This window comes from Balaenoptera acutorostrata, chromosome 11 (genome assembly GCF_949987535.1).
Source record: "Balaenoptera acutorostrata chromosome 11, mBalAcu1.1, whole genome shotgun sequence".
Classification (NCBI taxonomy): Eukaryota; Metazoa; Chordata; class Mammalia; order Artiodactyla; family Balaenopteridae; genus Balaenoptera; species Balaenoptera acutorostrata.
Window position 1 is genome coordinate 47218418 of NC_080074.1, and position 21543 is coordinate 47239960.

The 21543-nt window shown below is 36.8% G+C and overlaps 1 protein-coding gene across 1 annotated transcript in view; it reads left to right on the forward strand.

Annotated features, from left to right (window-relative positions):
* The window catches only part of TSPAN8 (tetraspanin 8), a 242853-nt gene that overhangs the window by 11473 nt on the left and 209837 nt on the right, over positions 1–21543 (forward strand). The window contains exon 2 of the mRNA XM_057557345.1: positions 6935–7050. Coding sequence (XP_057413328.1) covers positions 7040–7050 — 11 coding nt within the window. The 5' untranslated portion in view covers positions 6935–7039. The remainder of the gene's footprint in view (positions 1–6934; positions 7051–21543) is intronic.

Here is a 21543-nt window from a genome sequence, read left to right on the forward strand (position 1 = left end):
AACAAGGTTTTGTTCAGTTACTTAGCCAGGAAGAATATTCAGAAGAAGTATGGTTATTAAGCAACTGGTACCTGGTTGGTTGATCATGGTCTATATCTACATTTACATATTCTTAGTTTTCAATACCAGGACTGATCACTTATTAATGGAAATCTGACGTAACCTCACCCACTAATAATTTTGAATAGCTGGGGGAATAACTCATTTGAGGGAGAGAAAAGTCTGACTCATATGCTTTTTGCTGAAAAGAAACATGTTTACTAATTTAGAGTGCGAACAAAAAAAGAAAACTACTCCTGGAATTGGGTTTAACAGAATTGCGTCAAATTAAGCACATGCCTGAAGGAAAGTTACAAATGACTTACAATTATTATTTCAGTGGTTTTATGAGTAAATTTGTAGTTCCAGAACCACCTTCCTTAAGGCTATCCTCTTAATTTAATTCAATAAGAATTTATTGACCACTATTACAGATTTAAGCTGTGCCAGGCACAAAGAGTGCTGTAAAAGGGATATTTACTTATTTATGGAATAAATATTTACTGAGAACTTACTTGGTTTGGCACTGTGTTTGGTACTGAGGATAGAATGGTGAGTGAAATGGAAATGGTCCCTGATCTCCTGGAGCTTCTGGTCTAGTGGGAGTGATAGACATTGATTAAAAACAGGCACACCACAAATAAGTACTTGCTTACAAACTGATCTGAGTGCCATGAATGATCTTTTTGGGAAATAAGATTTACCAATGAGAGAATAAAATAAAATGACATGCAAAAATGAGTGGCATTGCCTAGAATGATGTTTATACCATTAATTTGTTTAGTAATCTCTCTTTTAATAGATAGATGAAGTAAACACTATTCCAAACACTAATAAAATTATTATCCTTCTCAATTAGTGTGAGTAATTGAGTTTTACTCAATTGAGTTTTACACTTTTAATTTCATTCACCCTTTTCCTTCAGGCATTGTTTATCTCTCTCTATTTTTCCTTTGCTTGTAAAACTGTATAATTGTGGTGGCAGCTCATTGGTTTGCAGGTTCATGCTAGTGGCAGGCAAGCGAAGACAATGGAGGAGGAATCATATTAATAAGAGTTTTAACACTTCAATTTTGAGGCTGCTTTGAGTGTTGTAAAGGTGTGTGTGTCATCTCCAGCAAGGGGACAGGTGGCTATACTAAGTAGCTGAACTTCCTCAGATACTTACTCGGTTGAAATCTCTTGAAAGAGAGATCAATGTTTTCCACAGTGTTAAAAAATTTCTTGCGTGACCACTTCAGTGCCAAGTCACTGTGGACAGTCAATTGTTGATCGACATTAATGTTGACTTCCAATGTTGGCTTGAGTTGTTGGTTTGTCTGTATATGAAATGTCAGAAGAGGTGTTGTTTTTCCAGGAAATTCAAAACCTTTGAGAATGTGCTTTTCATTTCATTTCCAAATGCTTTTCAACCTTCACACTGAGCTTGTACTCATAGCCCAGGACAGAACATGTGGCAGAAATCTGGCAAATCTTTTTCAGAGGAAGAGGTGTATTAGTTACAAAGAAAGAAAAAGTGAATATCACAGACTTTGGAAATGGAGAAAAGCTAAAAGAAGAGGCCATCTTGAAAAAAAAAAAAAAAAAAAAAGAACAGCTTATTCTGAGGTATAAATGGAAAATATAATATGATTTCTAAAATTAACTTGTCTTTAGAAACTGTCAAGATAGGCAACTTTTTTTTCACTAAAAGTCCTTTAAAAGTAAAGTTTTTGTTTATTTTACATAATGTGGGTAAGACAAAGGGAATTTTCAAAAAGTTATAAAAAGTCTATGGTGGAAGAGTATTAAAAAGAGTAATTCCTTAGATGGTAAATTTAGAATAGTAAAGGAAAACATTTATTCTAATAATAATATTTAGTTACTATCTCTGGGCGATAGAACTTCAGTTCTTATGTCAAGTTACTGGCCATAGCTCTAGGATGGCTTTTTATATGAATCAGGATTTCTTGACATACTAGAGGATAATAAAAACAAAAACCAAACACTAAAACCCAAAAAATGTGGTTAACAAAAAACTTGTGATGGAATGTCACATGTCCTGTGATTTCTTCCCCTGTTGGCTGTTTCACTTAAGGTTCCAGGTTCTAGGATGAAGAAATGGATTCTTTTCATGTTATTGAAAACTCTTAGGAAAAAGGGGAGTTGCTTCCTGACTTCTAATTTAAATTCTTATGTATATTAACTATAATTCCCCCAAAGTGCTGTTTTGCAAAACACATATTATGTAGTTACCCCCAAAGAGAAACAAGAATGGAAATCCTTAGAGGAAAAAGAGCAGCATGTGACTAAGGTTTAAGTTCTGGTTTGATGTATAAACTAAACTTAGTGTGGTGCTATAAGAGGAATGTGTTTGCCTGTAGTTTATATTTATCTATGAGTAAATATACATATATATGTATAAATATATACACAGAGTATATACACAAACAGAGGATGTTAAGGGACCAACTATTTTGCGTGCTATATAATAGAATTTGTTTCATAAGCAAGTTTTTAAAATTTAAAATTGATCAACTTAAATGCCAAAAGCCTTAAGGCTTTAATTATATTTAGGAGGTTAATTAACATTCTATTCTTGGCCTAGGAAAACTATCCCTTCATCATTTTCACTTGTTCAACAAATATTTATTGAGTACTTGCTATGGCAAGATGGCGTTCTTGGTTCTGGAGACACAGCAACCAAACAAAATAGACAAATTCTTGCCCTTTACATTCCAGAGCGAGTGTACATTCTAGACAGGCACACAATGAACAAACTGATAATTAAAATACATAGAATGTCAGGTGGTAATTAGCAAAAGTAAAGCAGGAATGGGGAGGTAGGGAGTGTGAGGGCAGGGAGGGTGAATTGCAGTTTTAAGTAGAGTGACCAGGGTAGGGTTCAATGAGAGGTGACATCTGGATAAGACCCGAAGGAAGTAAGAGAGTGGGTCGTGTAGGCGTCGGTGCAGAGGACCTTTCTGGGAAGAAGAAATAGCAAATGCAAGGCCTCTGAGTGGCAGGGGCAGGACTGCCATGTTTGAAGGACAGAGAGGAGACCAGTGCAGCTTGAGTGCCCCGGAGACAGAAGGCAAGGCTACTGTAATCCGGGTAATGGTTTGGGCCAGGGTAGTAGCAGTGGAAGTGATGACAAGTGGCTGGTTTAGGGGTTAGATTCTGGAAATGTTCTGAAAATAGAGCTGACAGAATTTGCTGATGGATCGGATGTGGGGTTTGTGAGAGGGAGGGAGGAATCAAGGAAGAATTCAAGGTTTTTGACCTGAGCAACTGGAAGGACTGAAGTTGCCATTAATTGAGGTGGGGAAGACTGCAGGAAGGAAAGGTCTGGGGGAAAGAAAAGAAGGTTGGAATTAGACATGTTCATTTTGAGAGCATATTATATGTCTGAATGGAAACACTGAGTTTGTAGTTGAATATGTATGTCTGGCATTCAGAGGAGAACACCAGGCTGGCAATTCAAAGTTGATAATTGTCGGAACACAGGAGGCATTAAAAATGAGCTTTTCTTTTTTTTAACAATAATATCCTTTCAGAAATTTCTAGCTACTTTGTAACTGCATGACTTAACCTGGTGACAAAAGCAGTTATTAAAAAGACTACCTTTTCCAAAAAAAGAATAAATAAATAAATAAATACAATAAAAGCAACAAGCACTTTGAAATGACTTTTTGAGATCATTAAGGGAGTGAGTGCAGATAGAAAAGAGAAAAGATCTGAAGACCAAGCCTGAAATACTCTGAAACTACCCTATAAAAAGTCTACAGTAGAGGTTGGGACACTGAGGCATTACCAGCAAAGGTTAGGAAGGAGAATGGCCACTGTGGGAGGAGGAAAATCAGGAGAAAACGGTGTTCTGGAGGCCATGGGAAGAAAATACTTCAAGTGGGAATGAGTGATCAACAGTGAAATATGCTCCTAACAGATTTAAGATGAAGAGGGAGAACTGTCTATTGGGTTTAGCGTAGTGCAGGTCATTAATAAATCTTAGCAAGAGCAATTCTGATGGAGTGATGGGAACAGTCAGTCTACTTGGAGTGCATTCATTTAACCTATTTGAAACAGAAATAGAAGTTATTTAATCTATTTGAGAATGTCTGAGATAAATAAAACAGTTGAAAATATTCTATGTTCAAAAGACCTAAAACAGGCTTTCAGATACTGAAACAAAAAATAACAACTGACATTTATTCAGCACCTACTTGTGCCAGGTACTATGCAAAAGTGCTTTAGAGGTGCGATTTTATCTTTCACAATAAATCTATGAATTAGGTGCTATTATTTTCATTTTATAAGAGAGGAAATTCAAGTTTGCCAAGTTTAAGGGGCTTTTCTAAAGTCATGTAACGAGTAAGTGATAGAGCTGAGGTGTTGGAAGTATTTTCATAATACCCTTAAACTGACCAATGATTTTGTTTCTAAGTTATATCTATTGATTTTTTTTGGAAATTAACAACCTCATTCTTTAGAAACTATTATTCTTTCATTTTGTTCATTCCATTTATTTCATGTATCTTTATTTTCCCAATATCTAGCACTTCTGCAATATTGAAAATTTATAACCAGTTTCTTTGATAGTTGTTTGATTTTTTTTTTTGGATGCAGAGAATTGAACCTCAAAATGTTTCAATTTATTGAATTTGATTGACGTGGTCAATCATGTTAAAATGTTATCAAAGACCTATATGGGAAAAGAATCTAAAAAAAGAGTGGATATGTGTATAATTATAACTGATTCACTTTGCTGTACACCTGAAATTAACACAACATAGTAAATAACTATACTCCAATAAAAACTTAAAAAAAATAAGTAAAACAAGCCAAAAAAATGTTATTGAAGATAATGTAATTTTCTAGAATGATTTCTATTTTTTGTACAGAAGTTTTATTTTGAGGAACTTGATTAAATTTTTGGAAGTACATTCTTTTTTTGATTGAAGGATAGTTGATATACAATATTATATAAGCTACAGGTGTACAATATAATGATTCACAATTTTAAAGGTTATATTCCATTTACAGTTATTATAAAATATTTCCTATATTACGTGTGTTGTACAATATATCTTTGTAGCTTATTTTACACCTAATAGTTTATACATTCTTAAAGTAATGATATGGAAAGCCACTGAGCATTGAACATGCTCATTTCATGTTCACGACCTCTGCATGAGGTGGACATTATTATTACCTACATTTTACACTCACGGAACCAGATGTTTGGGGAAGTCAAGTAAATTGCCCAAAGATACGACTTGTAAGTGGTGGAGTAAGGATTGACCCCACGTCCTCTGAAATTACAGTCCATGCTCTTTCCACTACAACATGCATGTAAATTTAGTTAATTCCAAAGCTTGGCTTGAAATATTATATCTTTCCTCATCTGTGTTAAATTGATTACCTCATTTGATGCACCATTGTAATTCTAACAGCTGGTGCAACGAGGGGTCGCAATTTTAGGAAGCATGTATACATTTTTAAATTAGACGTGTTTTCTCTGGGAAACGTGTGTACATTGATTTTTTTTCCCTCTGTATTAAGAATGGCTCTACATAACTTCAGAGAGGGAAAAGCAGCGCTACTGTTTGCTTGGGTATGCTTTTCATAGTTGCTGATTCTTTTTGAAGATGTGGCTAGGATTGGTGTTGGTAGAGAACTAGGGTAAACACAGATTATGCCATGGATTCTGGAGCCTGCCATGAAATGGGCCTGGGAGTATGTCATCGTTTTTCTAGAATGACTCTTATAACTTCCCACCGCCCCTGAACCTCACATTTCATTCACAACAAAATGGATGGTTTCTTTCAACTAGCATGCCCCTTCCCACTTCTGCTTTTGAGACTCTTTAATCAAGTTTCCACTTTATGACCAGAGTGGTCTTGTAAAAATGCAACTCTGACAACCCACTTGTGTGCTTACAATTCTTCAGTGGCTCCCCGTTACATTTAAAGTAAAATACAACCCCCTTCCTAGAGCCCACAGGGCCTTATATGACCTGGCACTTACCCTACTCTCTAACCTCTTCTAGCACCATGTTCCCTGTGCTCATTAGGCTCCAGCCCAAGCCTTCTTGAAGCTCCTTGAAGTCTTTTCCTGACTCAAGATGCACACAGTACTATTTCCTCTGCCTAGAACATTCTGTCTTCCATTGTCAGTGTAATTGCTAACTCCTCAGAGACTTTCCCTGACCGCCCAATCTAAATCAGACACTCCTTTTATCATTTCTCTAATTACCTTGTGCTTTTCCTTCAATGTACTTATTATAATTTAGGATTACATCTTATTTATATGTTTGTTTAATATCACCTTTCCCCCACCTGAGTATAAGCCATGAGGACAGTTTCTATACCTGCTTTTTCCCCACTACTGACTAGCTTATAGTAGATATTCAATAAAATTTCTTGAATAAATAAATGCCCTTTCAAAAGCTGTTTCTCAGCCTGGAATGCAACAAAAATAGCTAACATTTATTTTGCACTAAAATCCTAAGCACTGTGTTAATATTACAAATCAGTTGATCCCAGAGCTGGAACAAAGATGGGAGGTGCAACTAGGTAGCGTGTAATGATAAAGACATTCTATGGATAGGATGCTAACTTTTTGTTCTTCTGCTGGATTTCATTGACTGTTTTAAAAGCAATTTATAGGGAAAGAGCACAGAAGTATTCGGTCAAACATCATATTCTATCCTATTATAATCTAGATATTCTTGTGTTATGGCGAATACAATGTAATTGAAAAGCTGAGATGTGTAAGAGGATCGATGTGGGTTTGTTTTAAAGAGATGAATGCTCATATCAACTTTTCAATCCTTTTGGTGGGGATAAGTAAGAATAAAACGGAAGTATCTTTCATTTTCTCTAAATTTGAAAATATTCTTTTTCTGTCCTCACAGCGGTTTGTGATTGGGAGCAGAAAGGATAAAGCTATCGTTTGAGCTCCCCCTGCTGGTCGTGAGTGATGCTTTTTCCAGAAGACAGATGAAGAGAGTGCAAGCAGTATGGCTGAAAGGTGGGGATGAAACACCTTTACCGTCGCTGTTACACTCCCCATGGTAAAGGTAGGAAGCACACATGCTAATTTTAAAACAATTTTTAACAGCCATGTTGAGATATAATTTACATGCCATAAAGTTCACCCGCTTAAAATTTACAGTTCAATAGTTTTTAGTATATTTACAGAGCTGTGCAACCATCACCATAATCTAATTATAGAACATTTTCATCACCCTCCAAATAAAACTTCTACCCATTAGCTATTATTCCTTATTTCTCACTCCATTCTCCTCTGCCCTTAGCGCCTGGCAACCACTAACTAATCTTTCTGTCTCTGTCACTTACCTATTTTGGACATTCTGTGTAAATGGGATCATACAATATGTGGTCTTTTGTGATTGCCTTACTTCACTTAGCATAATGTTTTTGAGGTTCACCCATATTGTAGCATGTACCAATGTTTCATTGCTTTTTATTGGCAGATAGTCTCCCACTGTATAGATATACCACACTTCATTTATCTATTTATTAATTGCTGGACATTTGGATTTCTATTCTTTGGCGTATGAACAATGCTGCTATGAACATTAAACATTAGTGTACACGTTTTTATGTGGACATGTGTTTTCAATTCTCTTGGGTGTATACTTGAGTAGAATTGTTGGGTCATATCTGTTTAACATTTTGAGGGACTGTCAAATTGTTTTCCAAAATGGGTGTACCTTTTTACCTTCTTACATAATGCTCTCTTGGATAGATTTTAAAAGTAGTACTTCAGATAAAGATAACTTCAATTTAATAAATGTGCTTTATCAATTACACATTCTTCTATTATACTTGTGTATTTTTGCATTGTCCCCATTTGCTTTTTTATTGTTTGCTCCATCTATCTCTTCTTCATTAGTACTGTGAAATCTCTCTAGTTTGCTCCCCTGTAAAGATGGGTGATGGGATGATGTCCAAGTACTTGCTCAGCTCAGAAATATTAGGTCAGGATGAAAAACAAAAGTGCTTTCTTGATTGCCTGCTTCCTCAATGATATTCCTGGAAAACTTCTGGAGAAGCATATCACAATGGCTTAGACTGTTGATTCTGGAGTCAGACCATCTGGGTTTAGATTTTTGGTCTTACCACTTTCTCATTGCATAACCTTGGGCAAAGACTTAATTTTCTAACTCTCGTGCATGAAATGGGAATACTAGCAGTAGTAATCTAATGGGATTGTTATGGAGACCGAGTGAGAAAAAATGCTTCACAGAATGCCTGGTACGTATATCGGGAGCTCTCAGTAAATACTGGCTATTATTGAGTCTATCTTACTCTCAGCTCTCTGAACCTGGCACTGGAACTACAAATGGGTCTATAGGTGTGGAGATTGCTCCTGGAATGGGTATTTCATTAATTTGGGGCTCCTGTAGAAAGCAGGAAGAGAACAGGGTAAACAATCAAGACAGCTGCTGTTTTATCAATGTCTTCAATCAGCAGAATCTTCAATCTATACCTCTATCTTCAGATGCAAAATGCTCAACCATGGCAAAAATTTTGTGGCATTGAAGGGCTGAAAAATAGTATGAAATAGAAAATTTGCACTTCTTGTTAATTCAACTCCTCTAAAACTTGTTTTGGGGGGCCATCTACCATATTTAAGATTTTATAAAAGCAATGAGCCCTGTCTACATAAAATACTAAAATGTGTATGCACCCTAAATTTGCATAAACTTTCTGGGTAGTCATGTACTGAAGCATTGAAGGCCATAGGAGTCCATGTTAATAAGCGCTGCATTAGACATAAAAGATTTTTTATTTACGTAGCTTCCTTTAGGCATTCTGAAATTCTTTTTTACTTTGAAAAATTTTTATTCCCATTCTTCTCAGAAAACTTGGAAAAATGCATGTAAATCCCATGCTTACACCATTAAAATGGTCAATCCGTTTCCCTCCCATACTTTAAAAAATTATACTCATGGGATTTAGGGAAAGATACTATGAATCTTAAGTTCTTGGTACAATAGAGACAAAAATGATACTCGGAGAAAAATGCATGGCTTCCATGTATGTAAAGATTTTTGAGATCAACTCTGGGATACTAAGCCTGTGTTATGAGAGCCTTGAGCATTTTGTACATGAAGGTAAGAGAGTAGAATGGAGAATGTGATGCCTGTTCTCCACATTGGGATGGACGGGAAGGCAGCACTGAGTGGGACTCTGTGGTCCCTTCTGAGGTTTCCAGAGGCCTGGAGATCTGGGAATAGTCCAAAATCATCTCCCAGATCTTGGAGCTCTGTCAGATTCTCAGAGACTATGAGGACAGAGGAGGTGGAGAGTGCCTAGTGTTTTGGGGTTCGTTCCTTGATGGCTGAGAAGTTCCCACTTTATCTCTAGAACTTGCAATGTAGGGTTGAGATTAGATATGGAACGAGGCACTTTTTTCCTCCTTACATAGATGCTGGTAGATGAAGATGGCACCTCAAGCTTTCTCCTCTGTTCTACCCTCCTCTTGGACTGCCATTCTATTACCTCCTCAATTCTTCTCTGCTTGCTTTTCTCCTGCCCAGTTCCCAGCCCTGTGTGCACAATGCAAGACTTACCCTTCCTATAACCAGGAGCTCTCGTTGGATCCACTGTCTAGTGTCTAGTGTCCGGGGATGTGGCCAAGTTTTCACTCTTCACTCTTTTACCCATAAATTTAAAATAAAACTCTGAATTCTAAATCAAGAGGCTGAATCTCCAATATGGGAGCTGATAGAAAAAGTTGTATGATCATTTATAAATTGGAATTTTTTTGGCTAAATATCTTACATTTACTCTCAGGAAATTGAACGTTATAAACTGCAACTCCAATCTGCTACTGTGAATAAGTTGATAACCAAAGGTTTTATTTTATTTTTTCATGAGGGCTCTTTGGACCTGTAATGCAAGAGGCATTTCAAAGTTTGGATCGCCCTTAAAAAGAAAATGCCAAGTATGTTAAATTGTGCACTTAGCTTTCAGTGTGGAGGAACAAATCCCAGATTCAATGAACTAACACAATTTTTCAGAGCTTGAAAGAGCATTTGCAATTAAGACACTGTACTTGCTGTGCACTGGCCGATTCTTTCTCCTGGAAAGCTTTGTTCCTCTGTGAAACTGAAAATCCTGCCATTGATCTGTACTCACAAAACCCTGTTGATTTAAACAGGACTCCCAGAGGTGGAACAACAGCAAAACCAAGAGACTCAATTTACTGAGCTTGGGTTACAGGAAACATATTTAATAGCAGACAGTTCCTGTTTTCATTGTTTTCCATCTAAGTTCCTACAAAATCAGATTGTCTTTAAATAGATGCTGCTGCCATTGGGACAAGGTTCAGTTTCACATCCCTAAAGAAATAAAGAGTTTTGTAAAAATTCACTCTACCTTGGCCTCACATATAATGGGCTTAGGTCAAGCCAAAAGGATCAAGATGGATATCACGCTAAAACAGTGATAGAATGACGACACCAAAGATGTGAAACACATACTTTTTAGACTCTTTAATGTAGCCCTCAATAACCAAGGAATGAGTGCTGGTGGAAGGAAGTGAAAAGGGATTTCATTTGAGAGCAACCTCTTTTTGTCTTTTTTAGAAGCATAATACAGGTTGGTTTTAAAGACCTCTAAGGAAAAAAAGGAGGGGAAGTAGTTTGAGAAAACCATCACTTAATGATTGATCTCATTGTTTGGAAAGATCCTGGGTTTGGCAGGATTCCTGGAGTTTTGCGTTGAAAGAGATGAACTTTGACCAAACAGTGATAAAGCTAATGCTAATAATGATGATGATGGCGATGATGATGATGATGGTGATGGCTAATATTTATTGAGCACCTAGTATATGTCACAGGTCCTATGCTAAGCATTTTCTCTCTCTATAATCTTGTTTAATATAATAACAATTCATAATGCTTGGATTAAGGCTCTACCCTGGGTGGCTGCATAGTATGATAGTTAAGGGAAGGTACAGGGTTTTAGTTCTTCTCCCACCATGAAATAAGTGACCTCAAGTAAGTTATCTCTGAGTCTTTGTTTCTTAATCTGTAAAATGGCACAGTAAGGCCTACCTCATTGGTTTTCAGAAGGATTAAATAACACAGGCCAGCAGTGGAGACAAACAAACTGCCTTACAATTTGAATACAGTGAGATCCATGGGATATGGATTAGAGCACTGAGAGTAGCTTGTGGGAGGATTTTCTGCTCTCCCAAGACTTCGGGGATGCAGGGCTCCTGGAGAAGCTGCCCTCTAAGTGGACCCCTGGGCTATGGATGAAAAGAAGTCAGGAGAAGCTGAGGGAAGGGGGTGCTAGGTTGAAGGATTAGCATGTTCGTGGGGAATTGCGTGTTGCTGAGCAGCCTTGATGCGGGGAGGGGAAAGGCTGAGAGACAAGCCAGAGAAATAAGCTGACCCAGGTCCTGAAGGCTTTGGATGGCATGCTAGGGAGTGCGAACTTTCTCCTGAGGTCAGAGGGTAGCCGTTAAAGAGTTTTAAATAGGAGATGGACATAATTAGATTTGCTTTTTTGTGAAGTTCATTCTCTTTGAGATTAAAGACACTGTCTGTCAGGACTTCCCTGGAGGTCCAGTGGTTAGGACTCCACGCTTCCAATGCAGGAGGCATGGGTTTGATGCCTAAGATCCTACGTGCTGCGCGGTGCGGTCAAAAAAAAAAAGGATACTGTCTGCGAACAGAGACCCTTTCTTGACCTCATGTTTGAGCAAATTCATAACCTTGACCTCTTTGGTTTGGGGACTGTCATCAAGTGAGCTAACAGGTGTTTGACTCCCGCTGCTCTGACTACTGTTATAGCATTTTATTGCTTTGAATTGTTTCTTATCTGAGATAAATGTGGCGGTTCAGAGGATGGAAGGCTGCATCTCTGCTCGCAGACATGGCTGTGGTCCATGGGGTGGTCCACCCGAATACATTTTTTTTCTTTTCTTTTTTGACTGTGCCGCATGTGGGATCTTAGTTCCCCGACCAGGGATTGAGCCCGGGCCCCTGGCAGTGAGAGTGCCAAGTCCTGACCACTGGACCGCCAGAGAATTCCCCTTTTTTTTCTTGAGTTGCCTTGTTTGTGGATTATATACTTACTATATTATATGCAGCTAAAATTTAATCTCAGATTGACTTTCAACTGCTTTCTTCTGGATTGCAACCATTTCTGAGAGGTGGTTAGGCAAAGAGAATCATTTTCTAATGTTAATCTAAGTAAAACAATAGTAAAGAACATTTGTAGACATCCTGTCTCTTCTTACCCTCAACCTGGCTGCTTGTTATTTGAGTAAAATACACAGTAAAATCCAATTGCATGAGTAATTTTTTTGGAGTGGGGAGGGTTATCTGTGCTTCTGCTCGCCTTGAATAGAAAATTGACTCCATTTTATGACAATATTATATTCCCAGAAAAGTCCAAGAAAATCATATTTTTTTAAAAAGGTAGTAATATCTTTCTAGGTCATATTTTATTAAATGATTTGCAATTACTATTTTGTAAAATATTTGTCAAAATATCAACTCCTGCGTAGTTACAAGGTTAAAGTTAGATATGACAAGAATAAAAAGTCACCTTAGACTGTTGGATTTCTGGTGAAGCAAGCATTTAAATATTGAAATCAGGTGAATGCTTATTTAGAACTCCATATGTTCTATACTTGTGGTAAAATTAGAAAGTTGTTAATATATCCACAAATAATAATCTGTGCATAGTGTCCAAAGGGTAAATAATTATAATTTAATTTTAAGAGAAATTAAGTGTCAGAGGACTATGATAAAACTTCTATTGGAAAATTTTAGAATTTCTTAAGAAAGAAAAATATGTATAATGGAAATCAAATATATTTGCTTTGAGTTGTTCGTGAAGTGACTTAGCACTCTTGGAGCATTTTATGTTTTACTAATGCTGTTAAATCCCATCTGGTGTTTGTAAAGTCTTTTACTATCCCCTGCTGGGACAGGCAGACATTGGTTTGCATGACTGTGTGTTCCCAAAATATTTTTAAAAAGTATCTAGTGGATTTATACCAACTGTAGCAGGATGATAGAAGACCACATTTCCATTATAATGCCTTCAGAAATGGAGACAAATATCATCAGGTCACAAAAGATCCATCAGTTTTACACTGTGTGACATTTGGGGAAGAATGTAAATGATTAGTGGTTTTCAAAAGTTGTTTGGAATTCAATATCCTGTGTAGATATTACTTGAAAAATATTTATAGGTTCTGAGTCAGTGAGATGCAATTTATTCCTCCATGGAATTCATTCTAGAATGTGTGGAATATTGCCTTGAGCCTTAGTTGTTCCGATATATTCCCTGGAAATATCATTATTGTCAACAAACAGGTTGTTCTGCCTCCTTGAGTGCTTTTTATTGTATTTTGACCACCCAGCATCTCTGGAAATCAACAAGATCTTTGTGTAGAGAGAAAATTTAATTAATTAATTTAATTTAATTTAATTTAATTCAGCAAGAATTTATTGAATAACTTCTATATTTAAGGCAGTCTGATAGGCATAGGGAGAAATGAAAAAGAATTAGACACCATCACTATCTTCAGACAATTTATAGTCTAGATAAAAAAGAAGGTAAGCTAAGAGTCAGGAGAGCCAGATAAAAAACAAGGTAAGTTAAGTTTCAAAAATGAAATATAATAAAGATGTTATACTAATACTGAGAAAGGATTGATTAAATTTGATCGTGTGATTTAAGAAAAAAGCACCATGGTGAAAATAAAACAGGCCTTAAAAGGTAAGTATACTTTTAATTTAAAGAAGGTGGTAGGTAGAGGTCAATATAGGTAAAGTAAGTAGCATATGTTAAAATTTTTTATATTCGGTGGGAATGTAAATTGATACAGCCACTATGGAGAACAGTATGGAGGTTCCTTAAAAAACCAAAAATAGAACTACCATATGACCCAGCAATCCCACTCCTGGGCATACACCCTGAGAAAACCATAATTCAAAAAGAGACATGTACCACAATGTTCATTGCAGCTCTATTTACAATAGCCAGCACATGGAAGCAACCAAGTGTCCATCGACAGATGAATGGATAAAGAAGATGTGGCACATATATACAATGGAATATTACTCAGCCATAAAAAGAAACGGAATTGAGTTATTTGTAGTGAGGTGGATGGACCTAGAGTCTGTCATACAGAGTGAAGGAAGTCAGAAAGAGAAAAACAAATACCGCATGCTAACACATATATATGGAAGCTAAAAAAAAAAAAAAACCAGTTATGAAGAACCTAGGGGCAGGACAGGAATAAAGACGCAGACATAGAGGATGGACTTGAGGACACGGGAAGGGGGAAGGGTAAGCTGGAATGAAGTGAGAGAGTGGCATGGACATATACACACTACCAAATGTAAAATAGATAGCTAGTGGGAAGCAGCCGCATAGCACAGGGAGATAAGCTCAGTGCTTTGTGACCACCTAGAGGGGTGGGATAGGGAGGGTGGGAGGGAGACGCAAGAGGGAGGTGATATGGGGATATATGTATATGTATAGCTGATTCACTTTGTTATAAAGCAGAAACTAACACACCATTGTAAAGCAATTATACTCCAATAAAGATATTTAAAAAAATTTATTATATTCCAAGATAAAGTCATGTAGAAGTCAGAATGCAGTGAAAAGAATTGGTGGCTAGACATCTGAATTTTAATCTTGGCTCTGGAACTAACAGTGTAAATTTAGGCAATGCTCGGCTAACATTTATTGAGTACTTATTCTCAGTCACTGCTTTACCTCCTGGAGTTACAATGCTGCTGACAATCAGGGTATCTAATAGTATGCATTTTAGCTGGAGGAAATGTGAAGAAATAAATACAAAAATTAATGGAAAAAAGAAAACAGCAGGTAGTAACTAGTACTGTGATAAAATAAAACTGGGTAATGTGATAAGGAGATAAGAGTGAGCTGCTTTAGGCTGTCATGAGAAAGGACCCATCTGAGGAGGAGGTGACATTTCAGCTGAGACCTGAATGACAGTGAACTTTCCATGTGAAGGTCTGTGTAAAGATAGTTCCAGAGCAATAGCAAATGTAAATATCATCTTTCTATTCCTCACTCCCCCAGACTCAAGAAGAAGAGATAGCAGGATGTAAACTGGAGGGATGGCAGAATGATAGCCAGGTTCTAATTAAAGAACTAGTAATAGGGCTAGTGAGTTTAACCACAGGGCTGGACCGAAGGCAGGGAAGCAGGTAGAGGTAGTAGTATCATGGGTTGGTTGTAAGTAAGCACATTAAAATGGTTCCTCCATTTGTTTATATTTTTCTGTATATCAAGGTCTGATCAGTGATATTTCAAACATTATTGAGCTGACTGATCTTTTGCTTTCACAGTAGTTCTTCCGATATCTTTTCATTATAATATCACGTTAATCCATTACCTGCCTTTAAAAAGTGGTTAGTTGTCACATATTGAAAATGTGTTGCAGAAATAGTTGCTTTCTCTGCTGCCTCTGATTTGGAGTGTGATTTGTGTTGACTTTTATGGATGGAGAAGAGGAATGAGATGAATTATGTGATAAAAGAGCACTGGACCGGGAGCCAGGCATATTGAGTTTTAGACAGTCCCAGCTCTGGCAGCTGTGTGACCTGGAATAAGACACTTAATATCTTTGGGCCTTGGTTTTCTCATTTGTATAACTAGTGAGTTAGATGATCTATATAATTGAACGGTCTGTAGTATGCTAAAATCCAGCCCACGGGAAGACTATAGAATGTAATTTGAAATACTCATTTACAATAGTCAGTGTTATCAGTGGGTTGGCAATGGCTGCAAATAATAGTGGAAAGCACACACTGAAAGTAGCTTTAAGAATAGGGGAAATTTACTATAACATAAGAAAAAAGATTCTGAGGTAGGTTGGCTCCAGGTTTGGTTAATATTTATTACCTCCTAGGATTATTATGGTTATTCTATGAGGTGATAATGTTATTATCCCTACTTTACAGATGTGTCAGCTGAAAGCAAGAAAATTAATTCATTCATCCATGGTCACAAAGCCAGCAAGTGGCAGTGCAAGGTTTTACCCTCCCAAGCTGTCAGACTCCAGACCATATTCTTAGATGCTCTGTCGCCTCCTTTTGGCCACTGAATCAGGATGCTTTAAATTACATTGTTTGCTTTGTTGACTGATTATCAAGATTAAGTGGAAAACCATGTGGAAACTTGAAAAATAGTCACCAGATTGACTACCAAGTATCAGGCTGTGGGCAGGGAGAGGTGATCCTTGATCTTGTGACTGGAGAAAGGTTTCTATTTTTACATGCAGTGAGAGCTTTTGGACACTAGAGGACACTTTGCAGACTATGTACATACTTCAGGACAACAACTGCCTTCACGGAGCTTAAGTCTTCAGGCAGCACCATGTTTTATGGCCTCAGAAAAGAGGCTACTTTTACGTCTGGCTACTGCTCCAGTTCTGTGTCGTAAACTCCTAGAGGCCATGTTGGGGTCTTATCTTTGTTTCAGGGTGGCCCCCATGTCGGAGTTGTCTTCCAAATCTCAGTATGGGCTCCCTCAGCCCTTTATGGCCTTCCCCTTTTCACCCAAGGTACCTATTCTGCAGGTAATGCTCCAAATATTGTACTTTCTAGTTAGGCTAAATGTCCCATTTCCCCATTGGCACGTCTGCTTCAGGTAACTGCCTGTGTTCTACATTTAGTTAAAATGAATTATGTTTTTCACTCATTCCTCTGCTCTTGAGTAATCATAATAATTTAACTATTAGAAAAAAAAAATTCTAGCATCAGCTAGTGTTTGTTTTATTGTTCCCTTTTTTTATAAGTAAGTTTAGGTTTGTTCATAGCGATATTAGTTAGTATAATTTTTAAAAAATCTTTTTTTTTAAAACAAAGTCTTCAACACATATGGGTGCTTAAAATGCCCTTAAATGATGAAGTTGATTAATTATTCATAGTTAAAATTCAACAGGACAAATTTAAACAAGAAATACAAAGTTTTTCTGGATAATAGACAATTTAATTTACAGGTTCTTAAATATGCTTGCCACACAGTCATAGGGTAGAGAGGACAGCATGACAACATGACAATAGAAGTCCTGCTGTGTCACTTCAGTGGGTGAAGATGTGAGAAGACCCCGGGGCAGGATGGAGGGCAGCTATGCTCTTCTAGCTTTGCAGCTGGGTCAGCCTGGAGGAAGGAAATTCTCAGCTATTGATGCCAGTACTGAGCTAGGTTTTTAAAATGAACTACCCTCCCTTTGTTAGAAATTGTAGCATAGATTTATACTTAGAGTGCTTGAAGATATGGTGTCTATGAAATTATTAATTGGGATACTTTGTGAAGATAAAAGTATAAATTTTTAATATATTTATAATTTATGAAATCTATAGGAACCTACTACAGTAGATCGTCTATATTTTTCTTTTAAATTCAGGCATGAAGTGGGACATTATTTTACCTTAATTCTTAGTTCCATTTGTTTTTAAAGGCCTAGGCCTTCTGTTACACCTATTTATCACCACTTATTACATGGCTTTGCAAGTCAACTTGTCTCTTTCCTCCACCAGACTCTTTCCTTAACTGTTGTTGTCTTTAGTAGACAAGAGGGTTTGGAGAAGCTTCCTGTTGCAAACACCTCACTAGTTGTTTGGTAAGAGAGTTAACTTGCTGTTGGTATAACGGCACATCCAAGCACAACAGAGGGTAATGGATTGTTTCCCAAGGTGAGGGGCAGGTACCACGAAGAGGTACACGTACAGGACTCCTCAGTCTGTTTGATATGATCATAAGCTATAATGAACTTAAAAACAGATAGTGAGTAAATCATTCCTTTTGAGTTTTCTTTCCATTCTACTAATTAGTTCAAAAGAAAGGCTTAGTTTGGCATCAATCACACTTAAAACATCTAACACTTTGAATCTCTCATTTGAAGAGGGGGACTAGGTCTCACACTCGGTCTTTGCAGGTATTTATGTAGCATTAAAGACTTCTTGTTCTTTTTTAAACCTTTAAAAGTAAAGTTTTTTTTTAAAAGTTGATTTTAAAGAAAAATATAAGTAAATAATAATACAGAAATACAGATTGTCTACAAATATTTCAACCATGTGAAACTCATATCTGACTGATAAAGTCTTGTGAAACATTGATGTAATTGTGTAAGGGCACAGCCTTTGGACTTGAATACTGTCTCTTCCGTTCCATCCGTGAGGTACGTGGGCATGAAATTCTCTCTAAGGCCTGGTCTCCTCAACTCTAGAATGGGTTGATAACAGTACCTATATCATAGGGTTATTTTGAGGATTAAATGACATTTAATATGAAGTTCGTAGCACATTGTAAGTCAAAGGGTGTTAGCTTCCTCTACTTCTACTACTATTTCTGTTACCACCATTACTTTTATCTGTAGTTTTGGTCAAATCAGATACATATTTTGAGCAGCAATTAAAAATTACAAGTAATAGGGATCTACTTTCATCACTATAGCTTTATTTTTATGAGCACAATAAGGCCCTCTACTTCTCTTTAGATAACTTAGTGACTAAAATGTATCGAATTATGATTGATAAGGTTAGTGAAATCTCTGAGGATAGTACGGGTATCAAAGTATGGGGGTGAATGGTAGAGCAAGGAAAATTTAAGAAGGAAAACACAAAATCAGGATCACTCTTGGGCTGACCTTGAGGAAACGAGTCTAACTCCTCTAGGAATCCAGACAACTGACTTGTAATACTTTTTATTCTGCCTATTTTAGGTAGTTTTTTTTTCTCCTGTATGAAACTTAAGGACATTTCTTTAAACATTTGTTCTATTTTATTATAATATTCAAAAGTTTTCTATATTAATTGACTATAGGTGATCTATAACAAAGTGCACTGTGCCTTTTAGAGTCAAATAATTAGAAAAGTAAATCCATGAAGCAGCATAGTATAATGATTTTCTGCTCTGTTGATAGAAGTGGGTACGGCCTGTATCCACTCAAAAGAAGAAGTGAATTTATTATTCCAGGTAATAGACTGCAGTTTTATTATTCAATACTTATAATAGAATTTATTATAAGGTGAGTTAATTAAAATGACATAAATAGCATGCTAAGGCCATCCAATGGGAAAAGGACAGTCTTTTCAAAAAATGATGTTGGGAAAACTGTATATTCACATGTGAAATAATAAAATTGAACCCTTACCTTACACCATATATAAAAATAACTTGAAATGGATCAAAGGCCTAAATGTGAGAGCTAAAACTCTAAAACTCTTAGAAGAAAACATAGGGCAAAACCTCATGACATTGGATTTGGCAGTAATTTCTTGGATATGACATCAAAGCCATAGGAGATGAAAGAAAAAGTAATAAGTTGGACTTCATCAAAATTAAAAAGTTTTGTGCATCCAAGGAAATTATCAACAGAGTGAAAAGGCAATCCTTGGAATGGGAGAAATTTTTGCAAATCATATATCTGATAAGGGATTAATATCCTGAATATGCAAAGATCTTCTACAGTTCAACAACAACAAAATAACCCAATTAAAAAATGGTCAAAGGACTTGAATAGACATCTCTCCAAGGAAGATATACAAATGGCCAATAAGCACATGAAAAGATGTTCAGCATCACTAATCACTAGGGAAATGCAAATCAAAACCACAGTGAAATGCCACTTTACACACATTAAGATGACTATTATTAAAATAACCAACCAAACAGAAATAGTAAGTGTTGACAAGGGTGTGGAGAAATTAGAACCTTTGTGTGTTATGGGTGAGAATATAAAATGGTATAGCTGCTGGAGAAAACAGTACGGAAATTCCTCAAAAAATTAAACATAGAATTACCATATGATCTAGAATTCCAATTCTGGGTATACACACAAAAGAAATGAAAGCAGGGAGTGGAACAGATATTTGTGCACCCATTTTTATAGCAGCATTATTCGCAATAGCCAAAAGGTGGAAGCAACCTGAGTGGCCACTGATGGTTGAATGGAGAAGCAAAATAGGACACATACATAAGATGGAATATTATTCAGCATTAAAAGGGAGGGAAATTCTGACACATGTGACAACATGGATGAACCTTGAGGACATTATGCTAAGTTAAATAAGCCAGTTACAAAAGGATAAACATTGCGCGACTTCACTTACATGAGGTACCTAGAGTAGTCAAATTCATAGAGACAGAAAATAGAATGGTGGCTCACAGGGGCTGCAGGGGTGAGGAAGGGGAGTTAGTGTTTAATGGGTACAGAGTTTCATTCACCCAATCCCAACATTCCCCAAAGTCTCAATGTATTATAGCAGCAACTTGAAGTCCAAATAATCTAATCTCATCTAACTCTCATTAGCTCGGAGTCCCAGATCTCATAATCTAACCAGATATGTGAGATACTCATCTCTAATCCATCCTGAGGCACAATTTCTCTCTATTTATGAACCTGTGAAACTCGAGAAACAATTAGCTGGTGCTAAAATACAGTTGTGAGACAGGCATGGGATAAAAGTTACAGACTTTCTTACTCAAAAAGGGAGAAAAATGGAAGAAAAAAAGCGGTCACCAGTCCCAAGCAATTTTGAATCCAGGAGGGCAGGTGACGTTACGTTCTAAGGCCTTGGAAAAATCCAGTGTGGTTTCTGGTTCCACCCTCTGGGCTTGGGCCTCCATCTCTGGAGTTGTCATTTTTTCATGAAGGGTAGCATGTACTTGGAACTGCGTAGTGTTGTCAGTCTGTTTTCTGCTTGTGGAAAACCTTCTTTCATTCGTCCTCTCTCTGTGCAAACGGGTTCTGCTTGTCCAGATTGGTTCTGTTTGTATAAAATTCTCAAGAATCTTGTGGGCCTCTCGTGTATGTGTTGGAATTGATTCCACGAAACAAGAGGTTCTTCCACAGGTCTCTCCTAGATAATCCCATCCTTATTTTTGGCTTTTGTTGAGCTGGCTGGGGAGGATCTATGAGCTACATATTTAAATTTTTCAAAATACTTCAACATTTTGACCCTTCTAAGGAACTAGCAATACATATTACACACATGAATACTTATTTGAGGTATGATTAATATTCAATAAAATTTATAAATTTTAAGTAAACAGTTTAATGGATTTTAGCATGTATATGCTTTCTTGTAACCACCCAGATCACACTATAGAACATATTAATTTTCTTAACATTCTTTGGTGTTGTTTCAGCAATTCCTTCAGCAACTTCCCAGAGGCAATGATTATTCTGATCTTTATCACCATAGATTAGGTTGGCCAGTTCTTGAATTTCACATAAATGAACTCCACTGTATATACTCTTTTGTGTCTAACTTCTTTGGCTCAAAGTAATATTTTTGAAACTCATCCCTGTGTGCTTGCAGTGTGTGTGTGTGCATGCGTGTGTGTGTGTGTGTGTGTGTGTGTGCCCTTTTTCATCGCCAAGTAGTTTTCTATTGGCTAAGTTGGGAGAGTGAAGCCAAGAAAAATTTCTGTTGGATTGGATGTAGGATGTGGGGGAAAGAGGAGAATCAAGATGATC